Source organism: Schistocerca americana, chromosome 6, assembly GCF_021461395.2.
Source record: "Schistocerca americana isolate TAMUIC-IGC-003095 chromosome 6, iqSchAmer2.1, whole genome shotgun sequence".
Taxonomy (NCBI): domain Eukaryota; kingdom Metazoa; phylum Arthropoda; class Insecta; order Orthoptera; family Acrididae; genus Schistocerca; species Schistocerca americana.
The window spans coordinates 346974170-347001028 of NC_060124.1; the positions used below are offsets into that span (position 1 = coordinate 346974170).

The following is a 26859-nucleotide window of genomic DNA, read 5'->3' on the forward strand; positions in this document are numbered from 1 at the left end:
CTGTTATGTGTTCAGATGTACTGTTAATTAAATTTCTTTCATTACCATCATGATTTCCATTTAGCGAAAAAGATAACCAAATGAAACAATTAAATTCAATTTGACTGTATTCTGTTAGTAGTAATTGTCTCCATAAAACAATATTTGTACTGATTATTTTGTTACTTCTGGGGTATCCCATAACTAACACAATGTACAGCATGAACAGACTGAAGTGTTGATACATCTACACCTAATAAATTGCATTTTTGCACTCACTGAACAGCTGATAATAATTTGACATTAAAAAGACAATGAAATGTCTCAAACATCCTCTCACTATGTTATTGACTACTTTCATGATTAAGTTGCCACGGCATAAGACTGTTTACTGTAGCTGATTCACTGTGCCGTGAACATGGTTGAGTTGTGAGGAATTGTGGGTAGTAAGTAGTTCAAAATTCCATTAATTTCTAAGTATCTGTAAGTGAGAAACTCCAGTTAGTAGCGAGCTAAAGTAGTAATTAATTATTTGAGTACACTTGGGAAGTTAATTAATAGCCTGTTACATTTCCAGTCCCACACAAAATCCTGCTTTCTGGCATAATCTCAATCATTTCCCACTCATGTGGAAACAAATTATGAAATTCAGCTAATAAACTATACTCTGAAGATGTAATCAAACAATGGAAAATCCAGGATGGAATGTAACAATACCGGAGAAGGAAAGTTGCTACTCACCATATAGCGGATATGCTGAGTCGCGATGTGCACAATAAAAAGATTCACACAACTAAAGCTTTCGGCCCTTAAGGCCTTTGTCAGCAGTAGACACACATGCACACACGCACGCACACACACACACACACACACACACACACACAAACACAATTTGCACACACATCTACAGTCTCAGAGAGCTGAGACCACACTGCAACTTCTTTTAAGAGTTTATTATCAAATATTTTATGTATATTTTTCATTGTTATCTATCCTCGATGCTTATGTTTTGAGAAGTAGGCTATTTTTATTTTATTTGAGTGTCTCATTTCCAATTTGAGTTTTATTTCTGAATTTTCTTTTTATATGCTGTTTCGTATATCCATATAATTTGTTACCTTATTAAATTAATTTAGCAGGTTGTGTTCTCCTTGTACATATTCTATACAGAGAGAGGTGTAGGCCAGGAATTGCAGGGAGTGTTCAGGAGTGAATACAAAGTCATCAACATTGTGAAGCTTAGTGCAGGGTTGGTTCAGGAGACTGTAAATATAGGGGAATTATGCAGGAATTGTATGAAAGAGGATCAGATAATGATTGTGAGTGGAGCTGGAAATGGTCTTGATAGGAACAGGGAGTATTATGTAGGTGGCGACCTGGAAAAGATAGGTAATCACCTCCCTGACTCTTGTGCAGAAAGGCATGCGCTATTCTGCTGCATCCATATTCAATAAGCTACCACAGGAATCTCAAAATCTTAGCAGTAATCCATGCACTTTCAAATGTAAACTGGATAGTTTCCTCTTGGATCATTCTTTCTATTCTGTTGAGGAGTTCCTTGAAAAATTAAGCTGAATACTGTGTTATATTGTTGATGGTATTTATATAAACTCATGGATTGTCATCTTTTTAAGATTTATAAACATTTTATTTTATCTTTTACTATTTTTTGTTGTAATTCCATGCACAGAGATGTTCCATGACCATGCAGATTTGCCTCTCAATTTGGTTCTACAGATCTAGATGTGTACAATAAAATTTTAAAAAAAGCAACCATATCTTGGGCATCCCACATATCACAAACAGCACCATATGGAAGTTTATTACCTCCTTTTATGATTAAAACACAAATTTCTCATTATTATAATTTCACAAATTAGATTGAACATACACCCTTTAATAAATTTCCTACTTCATTAACTCATCAGAATGAAGTTATTTTAAAAGAAGATGCATAGGAGATTTTCCTTTAATTTTAAGATTACAAATATTAATTTTGCATAATTACATTACTTTACATAACATATTTAATTACTTTCAGAGACCTTAAAATACTTACAATAATATTTTATTTTTGCACTAATTATTGCAATGCCTTACACCACGGACTGCTACATACATTTTTTTAAAAAAAGTTGAGGTGATTTGAAATATATGTGGTGTAATTTTTGAAGAGAACATGTTCAGTATGACAGTTTGAATGGATTTAAAGTAATGTAAGACATTAACTTCTTGACCCATTGAGTCAAGAAGTATTGCCTGCAGGATGTTATGACAAAAATACTCACTCCATCTTGTCTTAAATCAGTGCTCATCCTGTAATTACAGTAACAGCACTTTTGCCTTTATTCCAGTAACTAGGACAACAGCTTTGACATTGTCACTTACAAATAACATAATCATCAAAGACAGTTTCCAACTCCCTATGTATTAAGAATGAGCATTTAACATTTTAGACATCAGTATTCTTTGTTTGCAGCCATCCTAATCCTTCTTACAGAGAACTTTTTCAGCTACTCAGATCTTTTTTCATATACCAACAACTAGGTCTCTTACCTGCTATTCTCCTCTGCCATTTCATATGGGTACTGTTTCAGCCATTGTTACAGTGTGAAACAAGTTTGACAGCAGTTGTAGTGGTATCAGCCATAAAAGTAATTTTCTGTATTTGTGGGCACAATAATTAATAATCATATTAATATAATAAACACAATGTCATGCAGATGCTGCACAAGAACTCAGTCTATGGGTTCTGCTATGAGTACTACTTCATCTGGTGGTCGAAATCAAGGTCAAAGGAACAGCTCAAGACACAGTTCACCTTCCAGGAACAGCATTAAAAAAAATAACTGTGAGTTGTATCAGATTTTACTGCACTGTTATTTCTTAACACTTTTAGTGCCAACAAATGTGTTAAATAATTACAAATCAATAACCTTCATGGTACTAGGTTTTGGTCGAATAAATTTTCTGTTTTGTAGATTTTCATATGAAAGACACTGCAGATCTGCAATAAATTTGATTTTAGTGGTGTAAGAAATAATATGTATTAAAGCACATCACAAAAAAGTGACCTTCAAACTTCAAAGGCATCTCTAGGATTAATACTCTTCACCTACAAAAGGTGAGGATAGAATAAGGACGTGTAAGGTTCCATAGAAGTAATTAACAAAATAACCCAAAAATTTAGCATCTGCCAAATGTTAATTAGTTTTGCTTCAGAAAAGATAAAGGCACTAGAAAGGCAGTTCTGACATAATGATTGATAAATGTAATAAGGCTTAGTCAAAATCAAGATACTTACAAGCAATTCAACAACTCAGGGAAAGTAGGCAACATTCTAAAGTGGTGCCATAAGTTTGAAATCCTTAGGCAAATGGGGACAAGAGGGAACAATAAGAAGGAAGACCAATAGATTAAAAACAGTGTAAAGCAGCTATGCAGTCTTTCTCCTGTATTCTTCTATTTTCAGATAAGAAGATAAAACAATGAACAAAATTAAAGAAACAATTAGAAATTGGATTAAAACACGGGGTGAAAAGATACCAGTAGGATTAGCAAATATTGCAATCTTTTGTGAAGGTGAAGAAGAACTGCAGGACCTGCTGAATGGCTTTGATTACTCATTGAGCACAGAATTTGGATGGAATGTAAATCAGAGCGAGCTGAAAGTATTGAGGAGCAGCAGAAATGAGATTAGCAGCAAACCTGACATAAAATCTGGTGACGATACAGTAAACATAATGAAATTTTGGGAGCAAAAATTACACGATAAACAAAGAGAGAAGGAAACAAAAGGCACACTAAAACATACAATGAGATGCATTCATTCATTCAGTCATTGACATATCATGCTCTGTAAATCCTATAATAAAGGAAGGCCTTCAAGAATGTGGAACGAGTCAAGTTATACATTAACAGGCAGAAGGAACCATTGCTGGCTACTTCCGTAAAAAAAAAAAAAAAAAAAGTAACAGCAGTTTATGACTAGTGTCACTCACTTGAAACTGATATCTTGCTATGTTAGAACAACAACTAATTTGACAAAAAAAAGTTCATCTTTCTATCCACTTGGTTGCCGTTATTATCTACTACTTCAAACAAAGCATTTTAACTAACAAAATCAATATGTCTGATACAAATATTAGTGTTAGGAAGAATTTACTTTTCTGGATTCAAATATTCAGATATATTGTATGTTTGGTGAGTTTCAGTTTCCCTCCTAATGTCCACCGCTGACCTGTTAGACTTTCACACCACAGTATAAAACTGTATTCTGAACTCTGTTGTGGGATGCATAGTCTATAGGGAAATTGCATCTGTTTCTACTATTGTCGTTGTGAATTTCTGAGTTCATACTAAATTCACTCTTGTTACTGACAACAATTTTATGGTTTATATGTATTAGAATTGGAGCATAAAAATCCCTGGAGCCAATGTTTTGTTATCAAGCATTCCTTCTCAAAAAAAAGATCTACCAGTATCACATGTAGGCCTCAGTTAGAGAAAGAAATTTCTGAGATTATGTATCTGGAGCATAGTGTAGTATGAAAGTAAATCACGGAGTGTGGGAAAATAATAAAAAACAACAATAAAAACACTTGAGATGTGTGTTAAAGAAGGTTGTTTAAAATTACACAGAATGGTAATAGAACCGAAGCTCATCTGTAGAACTGATAACAAAAGGAATATAATAAAACACTAACCAAAAGTAGGGATAGGATGATAGGACATGTGTTAAGCTATCAGATAATCATACAGAGACTGGAACAAATACAACAAACAAATGGGGAGTTTCTGAGGAGGTAGCAGCTTTTCTCAAAGTAGCAGCTTTCTTAACAATTTACTCAATTAAATTTAGAGTTAATAAGTGGGAATAACATTAAGCAGTATAATGATGGATTACTGTTAATACTGTGTACAGATAAAGTTTCTATGATGTTCTTGTCTTATGTTAAATGTATATCTTGACGTATTCCACATCTCTGAAGGTTCTCCTGCATGATAGGATCTATGAAATACAGTGAATGAATGATGAGATGTCACAACAAACCTGTCAGATGACTGATGAACCAAAGGAAAATGTTCTCTGCAGAGTACATAACAGATCGAAGCTGCTGAAGTAGTTCAGCATGATTTGAAGTGAGTTTGTGCTATCAGCAAAATTCTATACAGAAAACTCAGAAATTCAATAAGTGAAAATAAGGAAAGAGTATCACACATCATATGAAAGATTAATTTTGAAATTCTGAGATTTAATCTTCTCAGAGTAAATGAAAAAATCTTGTACAAGGACCATACTCATATATTTAGAGAAACTGAGTGCCATAAGGAAGTGCATCTGTGTACCTAGGAAGAAGAAAAACTACACTCCTGGAAATGGAAAAAAGAACACATTGACACCGGTGTGTCAGACCCATCATACTTGCTCCGGACACTGCGAGAGGGCTGTACAAGCAATGATCACACGCACGGCACAGCGGACACACCAGGAACCGCGGTGTTGGCCGTCGAATGGCGCTAGCTGCGCAGCATTTGTGCACCGCCGCCGTCAGTGTCAGCCAGTTTGCCGTGGCATACGGAGCTCCATCGCAGTCTTTAACACTGGTAGCATGCCGCGACAGCGTGGACGTGAACCGTATGTGCAGTTGACGGACTTTGAGCGAGGGCGTATAGTGGGCATGCGGGAGGCCGGGTGGACGTACCGCCGAATTGCTCAACACGTGGGGCGTGAGGTCTCCACAGTACATCGATGTTGTCGCCAGTGGTCGGCGGAAGGTGCACGTGCCCGTCGACCTGGGACCGGACCGCAGCGATGCACAGATGCACGCCAAGACCGTAGGATCCTACGCAGTGCCGTAGGGGACCGCACCGCCACTTCCCAGCAAATTAGGGACACTGTTGCTCCTGGGGTATCGGAGAGGACCATTCGCAACCGTCTCCATGAAGCTGGGCTACGGTCCCGCACACTGTTAGGCCGTCTTCCGCTCACGCCCCAACATCGTGCAGCCCGCCTCCAGTGGTGTCGTGACAGGCGTGAATGGAGGGACGAATGGAGACGTGTCGTCTTCAGCGATGAGAGTCGCTTCTGCCTTGGTGCCAATGATGGTCGTATGCGTGTTTGGCGCCGTGCAGGTGAGCGCCACAATCAGGACTGCATACGACCGAGGCACACAGGGCCAACACCCGGCATCATGGTGTGGGGAGCGATCTCCTACACTGGCCGTACACCACTGGTGATCGTCGAGGGGACACTGAATAGTGCACGGTACATCCAAACCGTCATCGAACCCATCGTTCTACCATTCCTAGACCGGCAAGGGAACTTGCTGTTCCAACAGGACAATGCACGTCCGCATGTATCCCGTGCCACCCAATGTGCTCTAGAAGGTGTAAGTCAACCACCCTGGCCAGCAAGATCTCCGGATCTGTCCCCCATTGAGCATGTTTGGGACTGGATGAAGCGTCGTCTCACGCGGTCTGCACGTCCAGCACGAACGCTGGTCCAACTGAGGCGCCAGGTGGAAATGGCATGGCAAGCCGTTCCACAGGACTACATCCAGCATCTCTACGATCGTCTCCATGGGAGAATAGCAGCCTGCATTGCTGCGAAAGGTGGATATACACTGTACTAGTGCCGATATTGTGCATGCTCTGTTGCCTGTGTCTATGTGCCTGTGGTTCTGTCAGTGTGATCATGTGATGTATCTGACCCCAGGAATGTGTCAATAAAGTTTCCCCTTCCTGGGACAATGAATTCACGGTGTTCTTATTTCAATTTCCAGGAGTGTATAACTGCTACCATTCCATCTGGAGCTTGCTTGGTGTAAGTAGAGTTTCATACATTTCATGAAGGATGGTGCCAATGGGGGTTCATTATGTGTGTGTGTTGTGTTGCCATATAAAACATGTATCATTAAGACTGGAAAGGGAAGAGCTGCACTGAAAAACAAAGACTGGAATATGTACATGACAAGGTCAGAGAGAGTGTGTGTGTGAGAGAGAGAGAATGAGAATACATTTGTACTAAATCAATCATACTTACTTACTGGAATGCCAAATATACTTTCAATATGTTATATAATGTTCTTTTTTCTGATTGGTAGAAACATCTGTAAAAAAAGAAGTAAACTGCAAAATTATTAAAAAGCTATGGATTCCTAGCTAAAGAAGTTAATGTTTGCACAATCATATTTTCGTCTGTATATAAATGAAATATTATTCAATTTCATTAGTGGTTATGTGGTGTGCTAATCCTCATCTATTATTTTTAGCATATGAGGAAGAATCTGCTGATGATGATGTAAGGCACCCACCAACGCCAAACTGCAAGGAAAGGTCAGTATTTCAAAGTCACATAGCATGGCAAGAACTTACATCACTGTCTATACACATAATTTTATTGAAACAATAATTGTAACTTTTCAGAAATGTGAAAACACAGCTGCTCATGAAGGTTTGACAAGATCTCAGTCAAAAACAACTCATTAACTGGGTCAACATAGCAATTTAGTATCCTAAATAGAGGACTATAAAAGATGCAGATTGCTTAGGGCCACAGAAAGCTCAAGAACCTGCTGCCTCTTATAGATCAGCTTGAGAATGAAGTCCATCCTTATTATGGACCAGTAATCTACATTAGTCATTTTCAGATGTGACAATCTTAGTAAAATATCATTATGTGGATTGTTAATCAACACATCACTGATTGGTATTCTTTTCCAAGCATTTTCATGACTACCATTTCTACTGATCCTAAAGGTTTCTTGACTGATTGTATGTGAGAGTGTGTTCATGATTCCATTAGATAGTCCCTTTCTTAATTCCAAAGCTGACCCCTCGCCATGATTGCATGTTAAACTACAAGCTGAGCACTCACACAAAGTCTGAATAAAAAGTAATATTGCTTGTCTGAAGTAAAACATAATGGACAGGTGGGTGATTTCATCTCAAGTCATACATGTCATATCAACTCATCGTCATGCATTTCTCTGCAAAAAATATATATTAGACCTCTATACGTAAGTGTAAGAAATAATTATATATAAAAACAAAGATGAGGTGACTTACCGAACGAAAGCGGTGGCAGGTCGATAGACACACAATTGTTTGTGTGTCTATCGACCTGCCAGCGCTTTCGTTCGGTAAGTCACCTCATCTTTGTTTTTATATATAATTTTTCCCACGTGGAATGTTTCCCTCTATTATAGTGTAAGAAATGAAGTATTTTCATTTTATCTTAATTTTTGTAAATGGTACTGTCCTTTGCAAAATACATATTTGGTAAATGACTCTTAAAACAACGGAGAGCAAAATATATATATATATATATACAAGAATGATGTGACTTACCGAACGAAAGTGCTGGCAGGTCGATAGACACACAAACACACACACAAAATTCAAGCTTTCGTAACAAACTGTTGCCTCATCAGGAAAGAGGGAAGGAGAGGGAAAGACGAAAGGATGTGGGTTTTAAGGGAGAGGGTAAGGAGTCATTCCAATCCCGGGAGCGGAAAGACTTACCTTAGGGGGCAAAAAGGATGTCTGCTTGTGTGTGTATATGTGTGGATGGATATGTGTGTGTGTGCGAGTGTATACCCGTCCTTTTTTCCCCCTAAGGTAAGTCTTTCCGCTCCCGGGATTGGAATGACTCCTTACCCTCTCCCTTAAAACCCACTTCCTTTCGTCTTTCCCTCTCCTTCCCTCTTTCCTGATGAGGCAACAGTTTGTTGCGAAAGCTTGAATTTTGTGTGTATGTTTGTGTTTGTTTGTGTGTCTGTCGACCTGCCAGCACTTTCATTTGGTAAGTCACATCATCTTTGTTTATATATATATATATATATATATATATATATATATATATATATATATATATATATATAGAGAGAGAGAGAGAGAGAGAGAGAGAGAGAGAGAGAGAGAGAGAGAGAGAGAGGGGGGGGGGGGGGGGGGGGGGGGGGAAATTCCACGTGGGAAAAATATATCTAAAAACAAAGATGATGTGACTTACCGACTTACCGAACGAAAGTGCTGGCAGGTCGATAGACACACAAACACACACACAAAATTCTAGCTTTCGCAACCAACGGTTGCCTCGTCAGGAAAGAGGGAAGGAGAGGGAAAGACGAAAGGATTTGGGTTTTAAGGGAGAGGGTAAGGAGTCATTCCAATCCCGGGAGCGGAAAGACTTACCTTAGGGGGAAAAAAGGACGGGTATACACTCGCACACACACACACACACACACACACACACACACATATCCATCCACGCATATACGGACACAAGCAGACATATTTAAAGACCAAAAAGGCGAGAAGGTGTTGGTTACAGCTGGGCTATGTTGGACTTGGGTTGGTAGACAACGATGTGCACAAAGGTTAGGTGGTTGTGTTGCCGCCAAAACACGTTAAAGGACGGAGAAATTCGGGAAAATTTCGAAAAAACTGCGTGTAATATATTAAAAGGAGTGGTTTTGTGGTGGCAGATTATGAAAATGAGGCTAACAATTGTCTGACGAAGAAATAATGACGTTAAAACCTGTGGGAAGCGGATAAAAATTATCAGTGATGTGGGAAAAACGGAAATGGAAATAAAGCGAAAGTTATTAGAACTAGCCGAAATGGTTGTTTAAAAGGTGAAAGGAACTGTTTGTGAACTAGAAATGGTGGATTTTATAGCGGCGGTAGTGTTGAAAGTGGCAAAAAAATTTTTTTGGTTATGGTTTGGAAGTGAGTTACGTATTATTGAATATATATAGGCGGGATAAAATTGTATAGCAGATTACGGTAAAAAGGAGAAGGTGAATACAAAGTGAAACTACTGGCAAAAACAGAAAGAGAAAATAAGACGACAGAAAAGATTTCGAAATGCAACAGTGACAATAACAAACGTAATTGTTGGGGCAAATTACTGATATCAATATAATAGAGGGAAAAATTCCACGTGGGAAAAATATATCTAAAAACAAAGATGATGTGACTTACCGAACGAAAGCGCTGGCAGGTCGATAGACACACAAACAAACACAAACACACTCACAAAATTCTAGCTTTCGCAACCAACGGTTGCCTCGTCAGGAAAGAGGGAAGGAGAGGGAAAGACGAAAGGATTTGGGTTTTAAGGGAGAGGGTAAGGAGTCTTTCCAATCCCGGGAGTGGAAAGACGTACCTTAGGGGAAAACAAAGGACAGGTATACACTCACACACACACACACACACACACACACACACACACACACACACACACATATCCATCTGCACATATACAGACACAGGCAGACATATGTAAAGGTAAAGAGATTGGGCAGAGATGTCAGTCAAGGCAGAAGTACAGAGGCAAAGATGTTGTTGAATGACAGGTGATGTACGAGGATCCCCTTTTAGTCCAATGACATTTCATTTTATATCCCCACAAATAACTACATTTGGGTATTTGTATGAGTTGGCTGACTTCAATTGTGATTCGCTGAGATTGTAGTCATAGAATACTAAATTTTTTTTATTTTAAGAAGAGCACAAGATTACACTCCTAGCCATTTAAAGTCTTTATCGTCTTTGAAATCTCATCAAGATATGACTGAAGATTTGTGCAGCCTTTTTTCAGGTATACTTTAGAGTAGATAACAGCATCATTTGCAAAAAACATATGAGGTTACTACTGATACTGCCAAGTCAATAATATACAGCGTGAAAAGGAAGGGCCTCAATGCACTATCTATCATAAAAATACCATATTCTGCTTGGGCTTACATAGGCTGTATTCTCAATTATAATAAGTAACTGCTATTTTAATGATCCTGCATGCTTAAATTTATAATCTGAAATGAAGTATCCCAACAAATAGGTAGATGAACATGGGTTTTATTCCCATCTGTTTCATGTCAAATTCATGTATATACTGTATATAAACTATGCAGTTACATTTAAGGTGTTGTACAACATTGTAATAAGGTTAGTGTTATATTTATTAAAACAAATGAGTAAGTCATAAGTATGTTTGCAGCTGTGATTGAGAGATTTGTATTCTAATGTAGGTGGCTAGTGTTTGGATACCAGTCAGTCAGTATTTTTTAAAGATCTTTGATAAGTTGCAGCTCTGTATCACATGTGGTTTTCATGATTTTAAATATAAGAATTAAACTAACAGTAGTGTTATGAGCTCGGACTAGACATTTATGTTTGTTTGGAAACAAAAGTTGCCTTTTCTCATTTTTCTGTCTTGTATTTTTATCACAGAGTAGCAACACGGAGACCTGTAGAGGGACCTCCAAGTGCTAGTAGCTGGAGTGATAGCGGTCCGGAGGAACCACTTTCTCCCACAAGTCATCACAGGTACATTATTACAATCTGTCTTAAAAGTCTCTTTGTGTGCACTACTTACTATTGCACATCAGATTGTCCATTTCAATTCTGATAGAAGCTATGATACCTATGGATGCTTTCAAAAAATGTTTTGTACACTGAGTAGCTCATCTATCAGTTTATGTTGAGGCCTCAACTGAAGTTCAGTTAAGTTTATTGCAATGTTCTGAATTATGTGTTTGTGCCAAATTTGGCCCTAGATGAATTTATGTTGTGTATTTCTATTTGTTTGATATGTAACAGTACACAATAATAAGAACAAATAGAGTTACTCTTCAGTCTAATGCCTGGATACTCTACTCATGAATAACTCTCTTCAAAGCTTACATCAAATAACACACACACACACACACACACAAAGAAAAAAATACTGTATGTATGTTACAATCATACATTAAACAACCCTTTACTTTTTATCGAAAGAGACAAATCAAGTGAAAATGTGTAATTTTGATTCTCCCATAAGTTAGAAAGTTAGACGTGCCACTCATGGGGAAAACAACTTAAACTCTCTGGGACAAACAACAATCTATGAACATCTGATGACAAAAGATATAAACCAATAACAATGCTAGAAAGTTACTATAAAAGCAAACAGAAAGCTTCCTCACACATTCAAACAAAATCGGAAACTTATTGAATAAATAAAAGCTGGATGAAGTCTAGGTATGCAAAAAGGGCTGATATATGAGAGGCCTTTAACACATTCAAAAGCAAAATATTATCTGTCAGATTGTGAGCCTATGAAGTTTAAGTGCGACATAAAATTATTCAAGGGATCAAAATCATCTATTTCACCCAAGACAGGGCAACTGAAGAACTGACTGAAGGAACATTTCCCACCTATCCAATTCTGAAAGGCTGGAGGGAAGGGGGCCTTAGACAGTAAGAGTTGCAAAGCAACCACTGAATAACCACATGGTGTTACACACCTTTCCATGGTTTGGTGGTGGCTGTTCATGCAGGAAGCAAGGAGCTGAGGATGGGTGGCATTAGGGTATTTACTGGGTTGTATGAGCAGTAAAACACATCTTTGAGAGAGGTGGGAAGTATTTGACAAGAGGTTTTTCCTCATTTCTTAACAAGATGATACATATAAATTGTTTATTTATTTACTTGTTAATAAATTTAATTCAATAAAAATTTCAATTTCCACACTCACTCTGCCAAAGCTTTCACATGTTTTGAATTACACACTAAATGTTCCGTACTCTTGCTGAGAACTAGCTAATGAGTTTGCAATATGTTAATCAACTGTCATCATTAACATGCTAATGAATACATTACTGGTATCAGGTTTGATGATGATGACTGGCGAGCAGAACGTCATCACAGGCCAATTCTCCGATCGAAGTCTGACATCAGTCATCGATACTCCCGTGGGCCTCCTCCACTTGTTCCAAGGCCTGAGCCAAAAACCATTGAACAGCTTGAGAAATTTTTTGAGCAACTGGGACTTGACACAAGAGATTACAGGTAAATAGGTGCAAACACTTCACGCTGTGTTTGCATGTAGTTACATTAAGACAAATAAAAATCATAATCCAATTAAACCAAATGTTCAACATTTGGTCTACAACTTTAACAGTCAGCAGAGTCAAAGTATGCTGGCTTTAACTGAAATTGCAGCACTCCTGCCTGTTTTATTTTGAACTAATTGATTACCCAGTCTTACCTGAATACTTACTTATCTCCAAATTATCTATATGCATATAAATGCTCTCCTTCTTCTATGTAATAAGTCACACTTGTACCAAGTTTGGTCGAAATTGCTCTAAGCAATTATGGTTACATTTTGGTTATAGTTTATATGTCACCTCTAAGCAATTATGGTTACATTTTGGTTATAGTTTATGTCACCCCTTCCTACTTGCCCACCCTTTCGAGTTAAATGTCACCAACACCATAACCAATCAGTCCAGCAACCTTGAAAACTATACATTCAACAGTATTTTAGCTCATTTTCTATGATTTTACATGTCACCCACTTCACAGCACCACAACACGCCTAAACGTGCTAGGGCTGTCTAACCTGAACAGTGTGAAATGTTGTCAGCAATTATCACTGGTGAAGTATGACATTCAACAGATCAGATGAACTCAAGGCATGCTACTTCCAGTGCCTAGTGATACACTGGTTTTCAAACCAGTCTTCATGACAGTGATAGAATTACTATTAACCAAAAAGAGACATTATTAAAAACTTTCTGAAGTCTCACTCTGAAAAGCATTTGCACTAGTATAAACAAAGATAATGCTGAAAATTAGTTTTCTATCTTTCTTTGTAATAAAAATCAAGATGACCAACTAATTGATCTTTATGCATACATTTCTTATAGTTTTTGGTAGAGGAAGGGCAAACTGAAGGAAAAAGAAAACTTTTGTATAAAAGTTATATGGCAGAAAAGAACTGCTGCAGTGAAATGTGACTTATGTCTGAATACTCAATGCATTATGTACAATACTAGTATCTTTTTTCTCAATAATGTTACTGATATTGCTTATAAAGACACATTTCACCACCACATTTTTTCCAGATTTCACCATCTGAGGTTTCCTTTAAGTCTAACAGGTAAAGCAAATACAAATTATGTTACATGTATTGTTCTGTCTTGTCAACAGATCAATGTCAACACCTATGTCTGGTTCGTCATCACCAGTCTACTTTGAAAGTGTCAGCTCTGTAGACTCTGCTGTTGCATGGGGTCCATGGGGAAGTGGAAGCACTAGTGGAAACACACCACGTCAGGCTGAGCAGCCTTCCATCGTTGAACGAAATGCGAGAATTATCAAATGGCTGTGCAACTGTCGTAAAGCTCAGCTCGCAGTGCGGACTTCCAGCTGACTGTCTTGTGTAAGGCACAGAAATAAGTTTACCTGTTTATTACATTTCATTAAAAAAATCTTGATTAGTTGTGTACATTTTATTACTTGCCACCACTTTTGAGCTGCATCCTCCAAATATGTTACTCACAACATGCGTTCAATTTAGTGTAATGATAAAGTCTGCCAGTTAGAGTCAGTTTGAGGAATATCAATAAACCAGGATGATGAAAATCTGAAGCAGTCAAACCAATCAATTTATTTATTTATTTATTTATTTATTAGTTTATCCATCCCTAGAGCATTGTGAATTTTATGGATGTTGTTAACACATTAGATTATATAACTATATGTAATAAATAGATTAATACATTATTTGCTTTACTATATTACATGTTTTACATCATATTTCATTATTCTTTTGGATGTATTGTAAAATGACTCTAATAATTAGCACAGTTCTCAACATTAGTTACATCTCATTTCTGGTGATCCTTGACGTTATAAAAACACTTTGCTAGCAGATAATTTTTTGTTATTTCTGAAAGCATCTATTTCACTTTCAGCTTTGATGACTTGTGGAAGTTTTTTGTGTAATTTAATTCCATTATATGGAAGACTGTCCACCTCCATAGTTGAGTGAACAGCACAGCAGACTGCCATGTGGGAGACAGAGGTACGATTCCTTCTACTGCCAGGGATTTTCCTTTGGTGGGAGGACTGGTAAAGAGAGCATTTGACCTTGTGAAGCCAACTGCCCTACTTGACTAGTACTGCACCTAATAATGCCATTGGCGAAGGATGATACGGCGGTCAGTAGCACTTGATTGGCCCAACGAGTCCAGAACGCAGTACTTTACCAATCCATACAGCTCACCATTCTGGCTTTCTGTTTTGTCTTTCCTACTGAGATGTAACTGCTGGTTGGATCTAGTTCCACGTGTAGTAACCAAGTAATACATGAAACTGAGTCAAGTAATATATGAAACTGAGTCAAGTAACACAAATATGACTTTATTCATAAACTCTGAACAATAACAGAATGAACCCTCTCATGGCTCCATATGTAACAAGACAAAAGAATCATACAGAAGGTGCAACATAAGCAATACACAAAACAACTGATGTAAGCAGTATAACTAAAAGAACATAATGAGAGTGAGTCAGTACTGCTCTGTGTGAATATATAGGTGCAAGTCACAGGTAGATGGCATGGAAAACACTGTGCCATGTGCACACTTCCTATAGGTGGCCTTTAGTGGCTGCTTGCTGATACAGTTTGCAACTGATATAAGTACAGTAGCGTGGCGAAGCTACACTCAGCGCACTCACACTGACCTACACTAGTAGCGGGATACCTGTTCATTTGGTACTAGTCAATGTCTTTTTTTTTTATGTAGATCACTATTTGCAACATGTATTCATGTGGAACAGTCAAGAAACTCATCGATTTAAGAAACTCGGTGTAGTGAGTTCTCTTGCTCCTTTTTGTGACAATTTGTACAGCCCTTATTTGCAGCTTAAAGATGGTTTGTACATTCTGCTCATTTGTTCCACAAAAGGTTACATCACAACTAATAATGGAATGAACACATGCAAAATAAGTTACTCTAGTGTATAAGCTGCTACAACTGAATTTATTATTTTTAGTACATACTGAGCTGAAGCTATTCACTTCCCAAGGGCAGTAATACACTCAGTTCACTTTAAAAGTGAGCTGCCATGCATCCCAGAAATTCTGTTCACAATGCACATCCTATTAACTCATCTACTACTTTAAGAGGATTACCATTGTGTTTTCTGCTTATGTGGAAACTAATACAGTTATGATTTTTTTACATGTAGGGTTGATTTGTTGCTTTCTATTGACCTTCATGAGTGCTTCTTTAGCTTTTTTGTTTAGTGCACTTGGTGACTCATCACCGATTAGAATGTGACTGTTGGCAGAAAAAAAGTATGTTGCATCACATTTTACACTTTGAGGAAAATCGCTGATATAGATCAGGAAGAGTATTGAGCCAAGCACACTTCCTTAAGGCATCCAATATTAATGTACCCTGACTTATAAAGGTATTTTGTACTGTTAGAATAGGGGTCATATACAACAGGGGGAAGAAAAACATAATTTGATTTCCATGTGAACTACTTCTTTCATTAAAACAATGGAAAGTCCACATTGGAATATCAACAATAATATGAAAAGGACTAATTGCTACTCACTGAAAAGATTACATGTTTAACTGCATCCTGGCTGTAGCCGCTGGAGATAGTAGTTATGTGCGTGTGAGGTGTGCCTGCTCATGTGGTCGTGCGTGTGTGTTTCCTTTTCTGAAGAAGGCTTGTGCTGAAAGCTTATGTGTAACAGTATTTTTGCTGTGCCTGTCTCCAGTTCAACGTATCGTCTTTATGGTGATAAGTAGCAATCTATCCTTTTCATAACATTGTTGATATTCTTTCATTACATAATTTATGAAGGTGATAAGGAAAAGAACACTGGTATTGAGAGGAGAGAAACACTATATGAGGAAATATAGAACATCTAGTGGGGGTGAGATAGATTGACAAGCAACTAGAAATTGCACAGCAACAGATTCCGGACACAATATGAAAGTTTGGTGCAGGGCTCCTTAGACAATTATCTGTCACTGACATATGCAGTGTAGGGAAATTTAGTAGCACCAGCAAATGAGAAACTATGTTATTAGTGCACATCCATGACGAACAAGGAGAACCTATAAAAATGCATTTCTAGTGGAATTAGGGCTGGCCGACGATTTTCCAAATAAGTTTGTTCTCATGATGCTGTATGCCTTATAGAAGAAAGAAAATTTTATTTGTACACAATAATAGAAGCAGTTATGGAGCTACTGTGCAATCAAGGGATGGTGCCCATTTTTGTCCTATTAAATGTCTTGATTTCTGAATAATCACTAAATGACAAGAAACTGAACTGCAGTTAGGCAGAAACTGTGTATGCAAATTCTTTCTAAAGCAAAGATATGAAAACAAGTGGAAATAAATTTAGATGTGGTAAAATATGTGTGAAGTACCTCTGAGGAAAGAGGTATTGGCGATTAAACTACAAGAAATGAACATAACATAAAGCTTTTGCTTGTCAGGAAGCAGCAGGCAAGCTCCTGACAAAAGCAGTCATACACTAACAGTCAAAGTTGAGCTTCTCTCATCTAGCATAATTCATAACAGTGGTTTAGGAAATGAGATTGTTCACAGTAGAGAGGTCACAAAGGATCCTGAGGCAAGGGAGATATGATAGGACAGAGAAGAACTGAAACTGGAATATCACATTACACACTGTTGGCAGAAATGGAGAAATCTCGAGAAGAAACAATGTCTTGTAAAGCAAAAAACTAATTTGATGCAGAGGAAAGTGGAATAAATGAAAAGAGCCATACAAAAGCATGAACTATTAATGGTGGTAACTAATGGAAGGAAGTGTAGAGAAAACTAGATGTAGAGCATAAATTTTGTCTCAAACACTTGGCCGCTTGTACTAAATTGGCAGAAGCTTAAAAGACTTAAGATTGCTAGCATTATTACCATAAGTACTGTAAAATATTCCTGTCTGTTATCAATGAAATTAAATATATGTACTATGCACAAAGACAAATGACAATAATAGAAATGATTTAAAGGAGTGACTGAAATTAATTCTCAAGTGCTGCCTGTATGATTTTGTGAAACCCAAGTCTTGTTCCAATACATCCAGGTCTATTGGCCTCCATATGCAATAAATGAACAGTCTGCAAAAATGTAGCACTCTAGATGGCAATATTTCTTCATTCCATAAGAAATTTGCATTCACTGTCACATTTTCTGGACTTAAACCAATATAATCTGAAGAGGAAAAAAAACATTTCTGAACCCTCATGCTCAATTTTGTATTGCATGGACTTTAGTGGATGTAGAATATTACCTTCTATTGTATTAATAAAAGTAGTCCTGCAGACCAATTCTTTATTAAATCATCCATTTATGTAAATCTACTTTCCTGTTTCAATCTCTCTTTCATGGCAAATGGAAGACAATAATCACACCTACAACCTCTGACGAAGATACAATATCACTAACACAATGCAGGTCCTTCTGCCATCAGTTTTTATGTTTGGGCAAAGTAATGTTCCATCCAGCATTGTCAGGAGCAAATCTGTTAAAAACTTTAGGACATTACATATTTAGTTTGTTTTCTAAATGTCATGGAACAAAAAAAACTTGTCACATGGAAGTAGCAAATAGTGACACAGCAACACTGCAAGGCCAGGGGCAGACAGGAATGGGGCATAAGTCGCAACATAGAGCTGTCTACTTTCATGACCACAGCTACAGGGTGCTCTCTCTCTCTCTCTCTCTCTCTCTCTGTCTCTCTCTCTCTCTCTCTCTCTCCCTCTCTATCTACCTATCTGTCTATCAATCTATCTCCCCCTCCCACACACACAAAATATAGTACACTGTTTGGGCAAGATGGGAGACAAGTGTTTGGGGGAACATATGTAGCTATCTGACCTGTTGCAAACTATTTTTGACATTGATCAAAGCAATACTTAATTTGAAAGAAATTTTAATTTCAACTGAATGCACAAATATTTTAATTATATTTTATCAATTGTTTCAGGTGAAGCTTGGATGGCTTTGAGCAAAACTGGCTTATGCCACAAGTGACAATACTGCATTGGATCCTGCACAGTGGGATGGACCCCTGACAATATTTAGCGAAGCATTATTTTGTTTCTGTCCTGTAACTTACATGAAATGACTGGAATCTCTTTCACAGTAAAAGCAGTGATGGTGCTTTAGAATATATCGTTACTTGTCATTTAGAAGAATATGAAATGTCAAGTGAAAGCTCTCTTGGGTCAAAAGTTAGATACTTGTGACTGCAAATACAATGTGATGTGAGAGAGACCAGCCAAGTTAATGAAGTTCTGTTACACCTTGAAAAATAATGAATCTTAAAAAATTATTTAATGAAGTTTATTGCACTGGTTCCTTTGTTTGTTGAGGATTCACTTACATCACTGGAAATATAAAAAACTGAAAGAGCAGCTTTAAAAAATAGGAATGGAAATGTTTAGAATGTACTTTTGCTGAAATAATTTGCATTGTGAAATACTCTGGCAGTTTTATTGTAATTTTTATTACACTTTATTGTACTCATAAAATGACAATATCACAAATTTGCAACAATTGTAATTTTAATAATAAATTATAATTTTTGACTGAAAATTAAGAGCTGGACTGGACAGTAATACGAACAACAAATTTTACATTATTTTTATGTATGCTGTAACTTTTTTTATATGTAGGCTGCGGCTAAAGCTATTTTACTCAAATTTTAAGTAAAAGAAATTTCATTTTAGAGAATTTTAACAGACTAGTTCTGGTAAATAAGTGATTGTAGTTTAGAAGATGACATATTGAATGGTTGACAAGTGTGATGTGATATAGGACTCTATACAACACACTTTATTATTTGTTCAGAATATTTAAAAAAATATACCAAAGAATACAATATGTAAATAAACTGTGGCTATGAGAAATTAATTAAATTTCCTGAGCTGTCTAAATGAGCTCCAGGTGTAGTTTCAGTGTATGCTGTGACTTTCATTGTAGGTGTTGCAATTACCTATTTATAAGGTAACTCTATGATAGAATTTTTATGCTGTGACTATGAGGTATAGATTCTGTAATAACAAAAATGTTAAAATTAAGATTAATGGACTGGAAAGCACTCTCACTATTGGAGATTAGACCATTTTCTCTATCTTTTGCTGTTGATGTGTGTAGTTATTCAATATTATTAATGTACTACCAGTCAAAACTATGTTTGTGCACTCTATAAATCCAACACAGACTTAATAGAGTCGAATGAAATGGCAAACTAACACAAATGGCATTACAGAATAACTCGGAGATTAACAGTGCTATGGCAGGAACCTTTTCAGAATTACACGAATTCAAAATGATACTGGTCACTGTCATGACATTGTACCGATAGTGCAATTTATTGTTTCCCAATTATGTAAACGAGTTAAAAATACATTTCATAATGTGTTAAAATGCAAAGTAAATCCATAACTCCGTCTTAAGAGTGTTTATATTCTAACTTATTACAAAACCAGCATTATATAACATCACCAATTCATTGTAAGGAAAACTGAAAAAAGATTACTAATAAGTGTTAATAAGTATGTGCAGATTTATTGAGAATAATTTAATATAAAGCAAACAGACAGGACAGTTTCCTGTGCTTTCTGGTACTTTTACATCACTTTTTCAAGGCAGCATCACTTGTTTCAGTGTCAAAATATCATGTGTGATTGCAATTTAGATCATGGACTGATCTGAATTCACTAATATGATTTTCAAATACCAGTTATTCATTAGAGTCATTATCAATTAAATGTACTTCGTATTGTTCAGCTTGACTGCTTCTTCTATACAGAACATCAATTTTAAGAACATCTACAATCAAAACTAACTGCTGTTGGTTCTATGAATGCATGTAAATGTGAAAAGCTTAAGTGCATTGATATATAAATGAGGCAGAACATAAACATGACTTCAGCACCATTAAAACTTGACAGACTAACAGTACAACATATAACAGTGATATTAAGAAACTGGATGTTTTCACAATGCATAGATCAGATCTCAGTTGTTTTTAGTGAGAATTATGTACATTACATTGGTAACATCCTTAATTTAATAGAACAGTGAGGTATGACTGTTTGATAATTCCCATAACAAATAAAGTGATGAATTGGTACATAATTTTTTCTCCTTAGTGGCCTCTAAAAGTGCAAAAATCAAGGTGCTGAGTGAAAGATTAAAACAAACATACATTTCAGACCAACGTCTATAAAACTGTTTCATGCAAAGACTCCATGTTGAGTGAATGATAGTTAAAACAAACATACATTGCAGACCAACGTCTATAAAGCTGTTTCATGTAAAGATTTTTTTAATTGTTGAAATGCGACTAATATTAAATGATTTATCATTTTATGTGATCATCATCTCCTGTAGGTGATTCAAGTGTTAAAGTAATGTAAGCAAGGGAAAAAAATTATGATTTTTTTCTTAGCTTTGTTGCATTATTCCTGTTATTTCATATATATCAATATGATTATTGTTCTGTTAAGCTGTAATGAGGTGCATAACTGTATACAAAAGTTACTGTTATATTTCTGCAACTGAGAGCAAATAAAAGTGTGAATATAGATATGTGTTCTTTTTCTTCCTTAACTTCACCCCCACACTTATATGTTAACCATGATGACTAGAAGTATGATTTTTATCTGAAGCTTTGGAAATTTATATTTGGAGAAGAGCAAATACAGAAACTGACTCTCAAGTATTTTCCATACTGATAGAGGAAGAGGAGAAAACACACAAATATTGATTCAGATTCCAACTATAAGTGACAGTTTGAAGTAACCAGCCTTAAAAGTGTTGATAACTCATGTTCTACCATAATGCAGATCGGTATCAGCTATCCCAAGCAGCAGACAAAAATGTTTCATGAAATTTTGGCTCACACACACACACACAAACAACATAAGTGATACAAGATTTCTTCAAATGGTTAACAGTTAAATATGGAACTAAACATTGTTAATTTACTTACTAAGTTTCACATAATACAAGACTAGAGGGCATACACAAAAATTTCCCATTATGGCTAACAGTAAAATATGAGCTCAACATTATTTAGTCACACTAAACTCTTGCTAACATTGCTGTTCTTTGCATGTATAGGTGCCAGATTAGCAGAAGTGCCAGAATATTGAGACTGTCTCAAACTTAGTTTAAACACATGCCTTATTAAATCCAAAGCTACATTCATTTGCCTAGAAAACTTTGTTCTTGAGTGCATGCGTGTACAGTAGTATCATTCACTGGGAAACATGTCAGGCATTTTTAGTTGTCACAATGATGATACATGATGATGGTATGCTTTATCGCACAGTAGCTTTAAAAGCATTACATCAATACCTCATGTATGTGGTTGTTGCATAATGTCTCCAGGAAAATGTCTGCAGCTTCAGCAACAGCAGTGTGAGAAATCTTCATGCTCTCTATGTCCTTTTCTATCACTTTCATCATTACTTTCCCTGCTTGCTTTTTATTATTTCTTCAGCTGTTAATGTTTGGTCTCTTACACAGTTTTCCACATTCAGTCACTCAACGGCATCATCATCATCATCAATTCCTCCTCCTCCTAGAAACTTGCAGAACATGTCAATGTACAAAGTGTCAGCAGTTGATGGTTCCAAACTAAAAGGCTCATCACTGGCAATCAGTGCTGGTCCCAGCTCTGCGTCTGTGGGTGGCTACACTTTTCTCCAGTTTCATTATAGTAGGGTTCTCCACTTTATCCCATGTTTCTGATGTCTGTAAAACAACATTATGTAAGCTGACTGCTGTCCTCACCTTTGACTAGCCTTGGTAAAGTTATTTACACTCTGCAAGAGGTGCATGTTGATTATGAAATTTCATTGATTCCAAAAGTCCAGGGGCTGAATCAAGACTGCACACAGGGCGGAAGAAAGAGTGTTTGTATACCATCGGACATTGGAGTCACATTAGAATGATCATTGGGAGCACTGTCAATTATAAGGATTGCTTTCAGCAGAAACTTTTTCTTCTTCAGCTATCCTCCGCAGCTGGTACAAATGATTTGTGGAACCACCAAGAATACACACTTTCTTCTGAGCTCAATTTTGCATTCTGATGAAGACAATGTGGATGTTGGGGTCTCCCAATCATAATGAGTGGTAATTTATGATTCCATTTGTGTTATAATATGCCATTAATGTTGGTTTACCAACCAGCTTCCGTCTCATTTTTGGCAGCTAGTTTTTTTGAAGGAAGTGTCTTGTAGAAGAGGGCCATTTCATCAGCATCATACAAGGCATCAGCAGTTAAATATTCTTTCTCTGTTATCTTCTGTATCTTCTTTACAAACCCTTCTGTATCTTTTCTGATAGCTGTGCGACTTTTCCGGTTGACTACCAGCTGCCACATGCCATGACATTTGTTTCAGTTTCGTAGGCAACCATCACTGGCTGCGGCCAAGTTACTTCTATGGAGCTCTTTGTTAAATGCAGCTGCTTTTTCCTTTAGTATTGGGCCACTGACTGGAATTCTTTCACAGCATTGTTGTATGAACACCTTCAAACAGCTAAGTCCAGTTCTTCATCCTCATTCTTTTACATAACCTTCCATTTTATCAGCTCACTCTCCATTTGGGTTGCATACTGTTGAACAACATCTTATTTTTTTAATGTTATAAATAGTTTCTTGTCTAACATTATACATAGCAGCAATTACTTTCTGTAAAGAACCTAGGTTCAACTGATCTAAATTCTCAAGTTTTGCTTGAGACCTAAATATTTTCTATTAGAAGCAGTGATACTGAACTGCAAATAAAGCCACAATTTCAAACATGTATAGCATTGTTTAACATGGTAATTAACTAACATCATTGCACACAATAATTCATTGTTGTGCATGTCATTTCTGCTCGAGTTACTAGGGGCTAGATGACGTCTGGATTACTGAGAGGCAGGGTCACTGAGCTTTCCTCAGCAAAAGTTCAGTGCATTTGCAGATCATTATATACATAACACAAGATACCAGAGAGGGCATAAAAGCGTAGGAAGAAGGTACAAACAAAACTGTATTATGAATTACTTACCAAATCAAGTCTACTTTTGATGAGTTTTCAAATCCCTTAAGAGTGTAAAAAGCTTTGTCTTCCAGCCACTTTTGGGTCTTATTTTTAGAGACATTAAGAGAGGCAGCATGTGCCTGTACAGGTAGTGTGTTGAGAAGGTTTATTCCTACATATTCGTAACTGCCTTTGTTTTTCAAGTCGAGTTGTAGGTATGTCAATCTCTAATCCCTGACAAATGTTATGTGAGACGCGGGACTTCGGGAAAGGCAGGATTCGGTATGGACTGGGCGTTACTCAGTAACCGTTGGTTGCTCAGTTTCCTTTTTTTCTTTCTTTTTTTTTTTTTTAAAAAAAAATCACGTACACTTTATTTGGAACCAATTGCAAATGAGGTTGACAATAAGGAGAACAATTATCAAATTTGACTATTAAGACACAAAGTCTAATAAAAAGTCCTTAACCAAGTTGCACTCATGGCTGAAGGCCTTATTGACCAGAAATTCAAATTATTTGTCGGCTGAAGGCCCCAATAGTAATAACTCAAAAACAATTTGACCGATTTGATGGCTGAATGCCTGGATAGCAATTCTTAAGAACAGTTAAACTTCTCCAAGAGATACTAATATATTTTTAAGAAACAACAATCATCAAAATTTCACTATTAAGAGACAATATCTAATTAAAAATACTTAAGGCAAGTCGCATGCACTGCTGAAGGCCTTATTGACCAGAAATTCAAATTACTTGTTGGCTGAAGGTCCCAATAGTAATAACTCAAAAAAAATTTAATGGCTGAAGGCCTGGACAGCAAATTCTTAAAAACAGATAAACTTCTCCAAGAGACGGTAAAATATTTTTTTAAGAAAAAACAATCATCAAAATATCACTATTAAGAGACAATATCTAATTAAACATTCTTAAGACAAGTTGCATTCACAGCTGAAGGGCTTATTGACAAGAAATTCAAATTACTTGTCGGTTGAAGGCCCCAATAGTAATAACTGAATATATAACAAAAAAAAGAACAATCATCACAATCTGATCAAACTCAAGAGACAAGACAGTGCTCGAAGGATCAGCCTGGGAAAGACACTCAACTTCGTAACCGATGAGACAGGCAGCCAAGAGTTGTATTAGCTTAACTGCATGGCAACTCAAACTAGTGACAGTTTAAAAACAGACCAACACTCTTGCAAAATCTACCTAATGTCTGGTAACCAACACAACGATGGAATAACCCAGGCAAGGCAGAACCGGCGGAGGTAGTCCAAAAGGACTGACAGCAGTGGCAAGGCAAGGAAAGGTACACTGCTGCAAAAATACGCTAACCTCCAGGGCAGGTAACTGGGGCGTTAGCGATCACCAGACAGATAAATACCGCTGGTTGAACTTCATCAATAAACACAAGGAATTCAATGATTAATAATAAGAAGCGGAGGATGGCTAATTAATTTCGCCAACTCCAAACACTCCACTCATTGCTCTTCATCTCAGCGACCCTGTGAGCAGCAATGTGTGAACAAACGGCATGATCTCAAAACAGTGGAGCTTTCACTACTGGGTTAATGTTCACTCAACTGAAACATCCTGGGTCCAGTGGACAATGGGGTTGTGGCCCTCGCAACTACAGCCCCTCGATAAGGCAGTTCCTGCGTGCCGCCAGTGGTCCTGGGATGTCCTCGCACTGCCGGACCTCACTGCTGCTCCGCCCCAGCTGAACTGCCCGACACACTCTGACCCGGAAAACACTTGACGACCTTCCAAAGGGTACTAAATATCGATAACCACTGCTGCTGCCACTCGCAGACAGACAACGATAGCAAACGTAGTAGCACCAGTAAACACAAGAAGAAAACAAGACACCACTACCCCTATTACACAATGCCAACCTACCAAAGGGACCAACGCAAGCCGCAACCTCATTACACACAATAATTCATTGTTGTGCATGTCATTTCTGCTTGAGTGACTAGGAGCTAGATGGGGGCTGGATTACTGAGAGGCAGGGTCACTGAGGGCTGAATTAGCAAAAGTACAGTGCATTTGCATATTCATTATATACAAAACACAAGATACCAGAGAGGGCAAAAAAGCATAGGAAGAAGGTACAAACAAAACTGCATTATGAGTTACTTACTAAATCATGTCTACTTTTAATGAGTTTTCAAATCCCTTCAGAGTGTAAAAAGCTTTGCCTTTCAGCCATTTTTGGATCTTATTTTCAGAGATATTAAGAGAGGTATCATGTGCCTGTACAGGTAGTGTGTTGAGGAGGTTTATTCCTAAATATTTGTAACTGCCTTTGTAGATATGTCAGTCTCTAATCCCTGACAAGTGTTATGATTATGAATCAACTGCCTAATGTTGTAACCATTAAGGTTTTCTTTCATGTACAAAAGGCAGCTGAATATAAAAAAGATGGGACTGTAATTATCTGCAATTCCCTGAAGTAAAGCCTACATGTGATATTTTTGGTAATTCCAGAGAAGCTACTGATAGCTTTCTTCTGCCAAACAAATTTTCCTGGTCCCTTAAGAATAACGGGAGTTAATCAGCAGTTGAAACAGAGGTGTGTAATTGTTTCAGTAGATAGATAACTTGTGAAAGGTTTCAAGATGTGCTGCTTCCAAGTTAATTTTCTATCAAGGTACACTATGTGATCAAAAGCATCAGGACATCTGGCTGAAATGACTTACATGTTTGTATCACCCTCCATCGGTAATGCTGGAATTCAGTATGATGTTGGTCCACCCTTAGCTTAGATTACAGCTTCCACTCTTGCAGGCATACATTCAGTCAGGTGCTGGAAGGTTTCTTGAGGAATGGCAGCCCATTCTTCATGGAGTGTTGCACTGAGGAGAGGTATCGACGTAGGTCGGTGAGGCCTGGCACGAAGTTGGCATTCCAAAACATCCCAGAGGTGTTCTATAGGATCCAAGTCAGGACTATGTGCAGGCCAGTCCATTACAGGGATGTTATTGTCATGTAACCCCTCC

The 26859-nt window shown here is 37.2% G+C and overlaps 1 protein-coding gene across 1 annotated transcript in view; it reads left to right on the forward strand.

The window, feature by feature from the left end:
- LOC124619371 (protein FAM110B) overlaps window positions 1–21404 on the forward strand; it is a 487260-nt gene extending 465856 nt beyond the window's left edge. Inside the window, exons 5-10 of the mRNA XM_047145696.1 lie at window positions 2703–2830; window positions 7254–7317; window positions 11218–11313; window positions 12640–12819; window positions 13966–14197; window positions 18797–21404. Coding sequence (XP_047001652.1) covers window positions 2703–2830; window positions 7254–7317; window positions 11218–11313; window positions 12640–12819; window positions 13966–14188 — 691 coding nt within the window. The 3' untranslated portion in view covers window positions 14189–14197; window positions 18797–21404. The remainder of the gene's footprint in view (window positions 1–2702; window positions 2831–7253; window positions 7318–11217; window positions 11314–12639; window positions 12820–13965; window positions 14198–18796) is intronic.
- Window positions 21405–26859: the final 5455 nt, after the last annotated feature.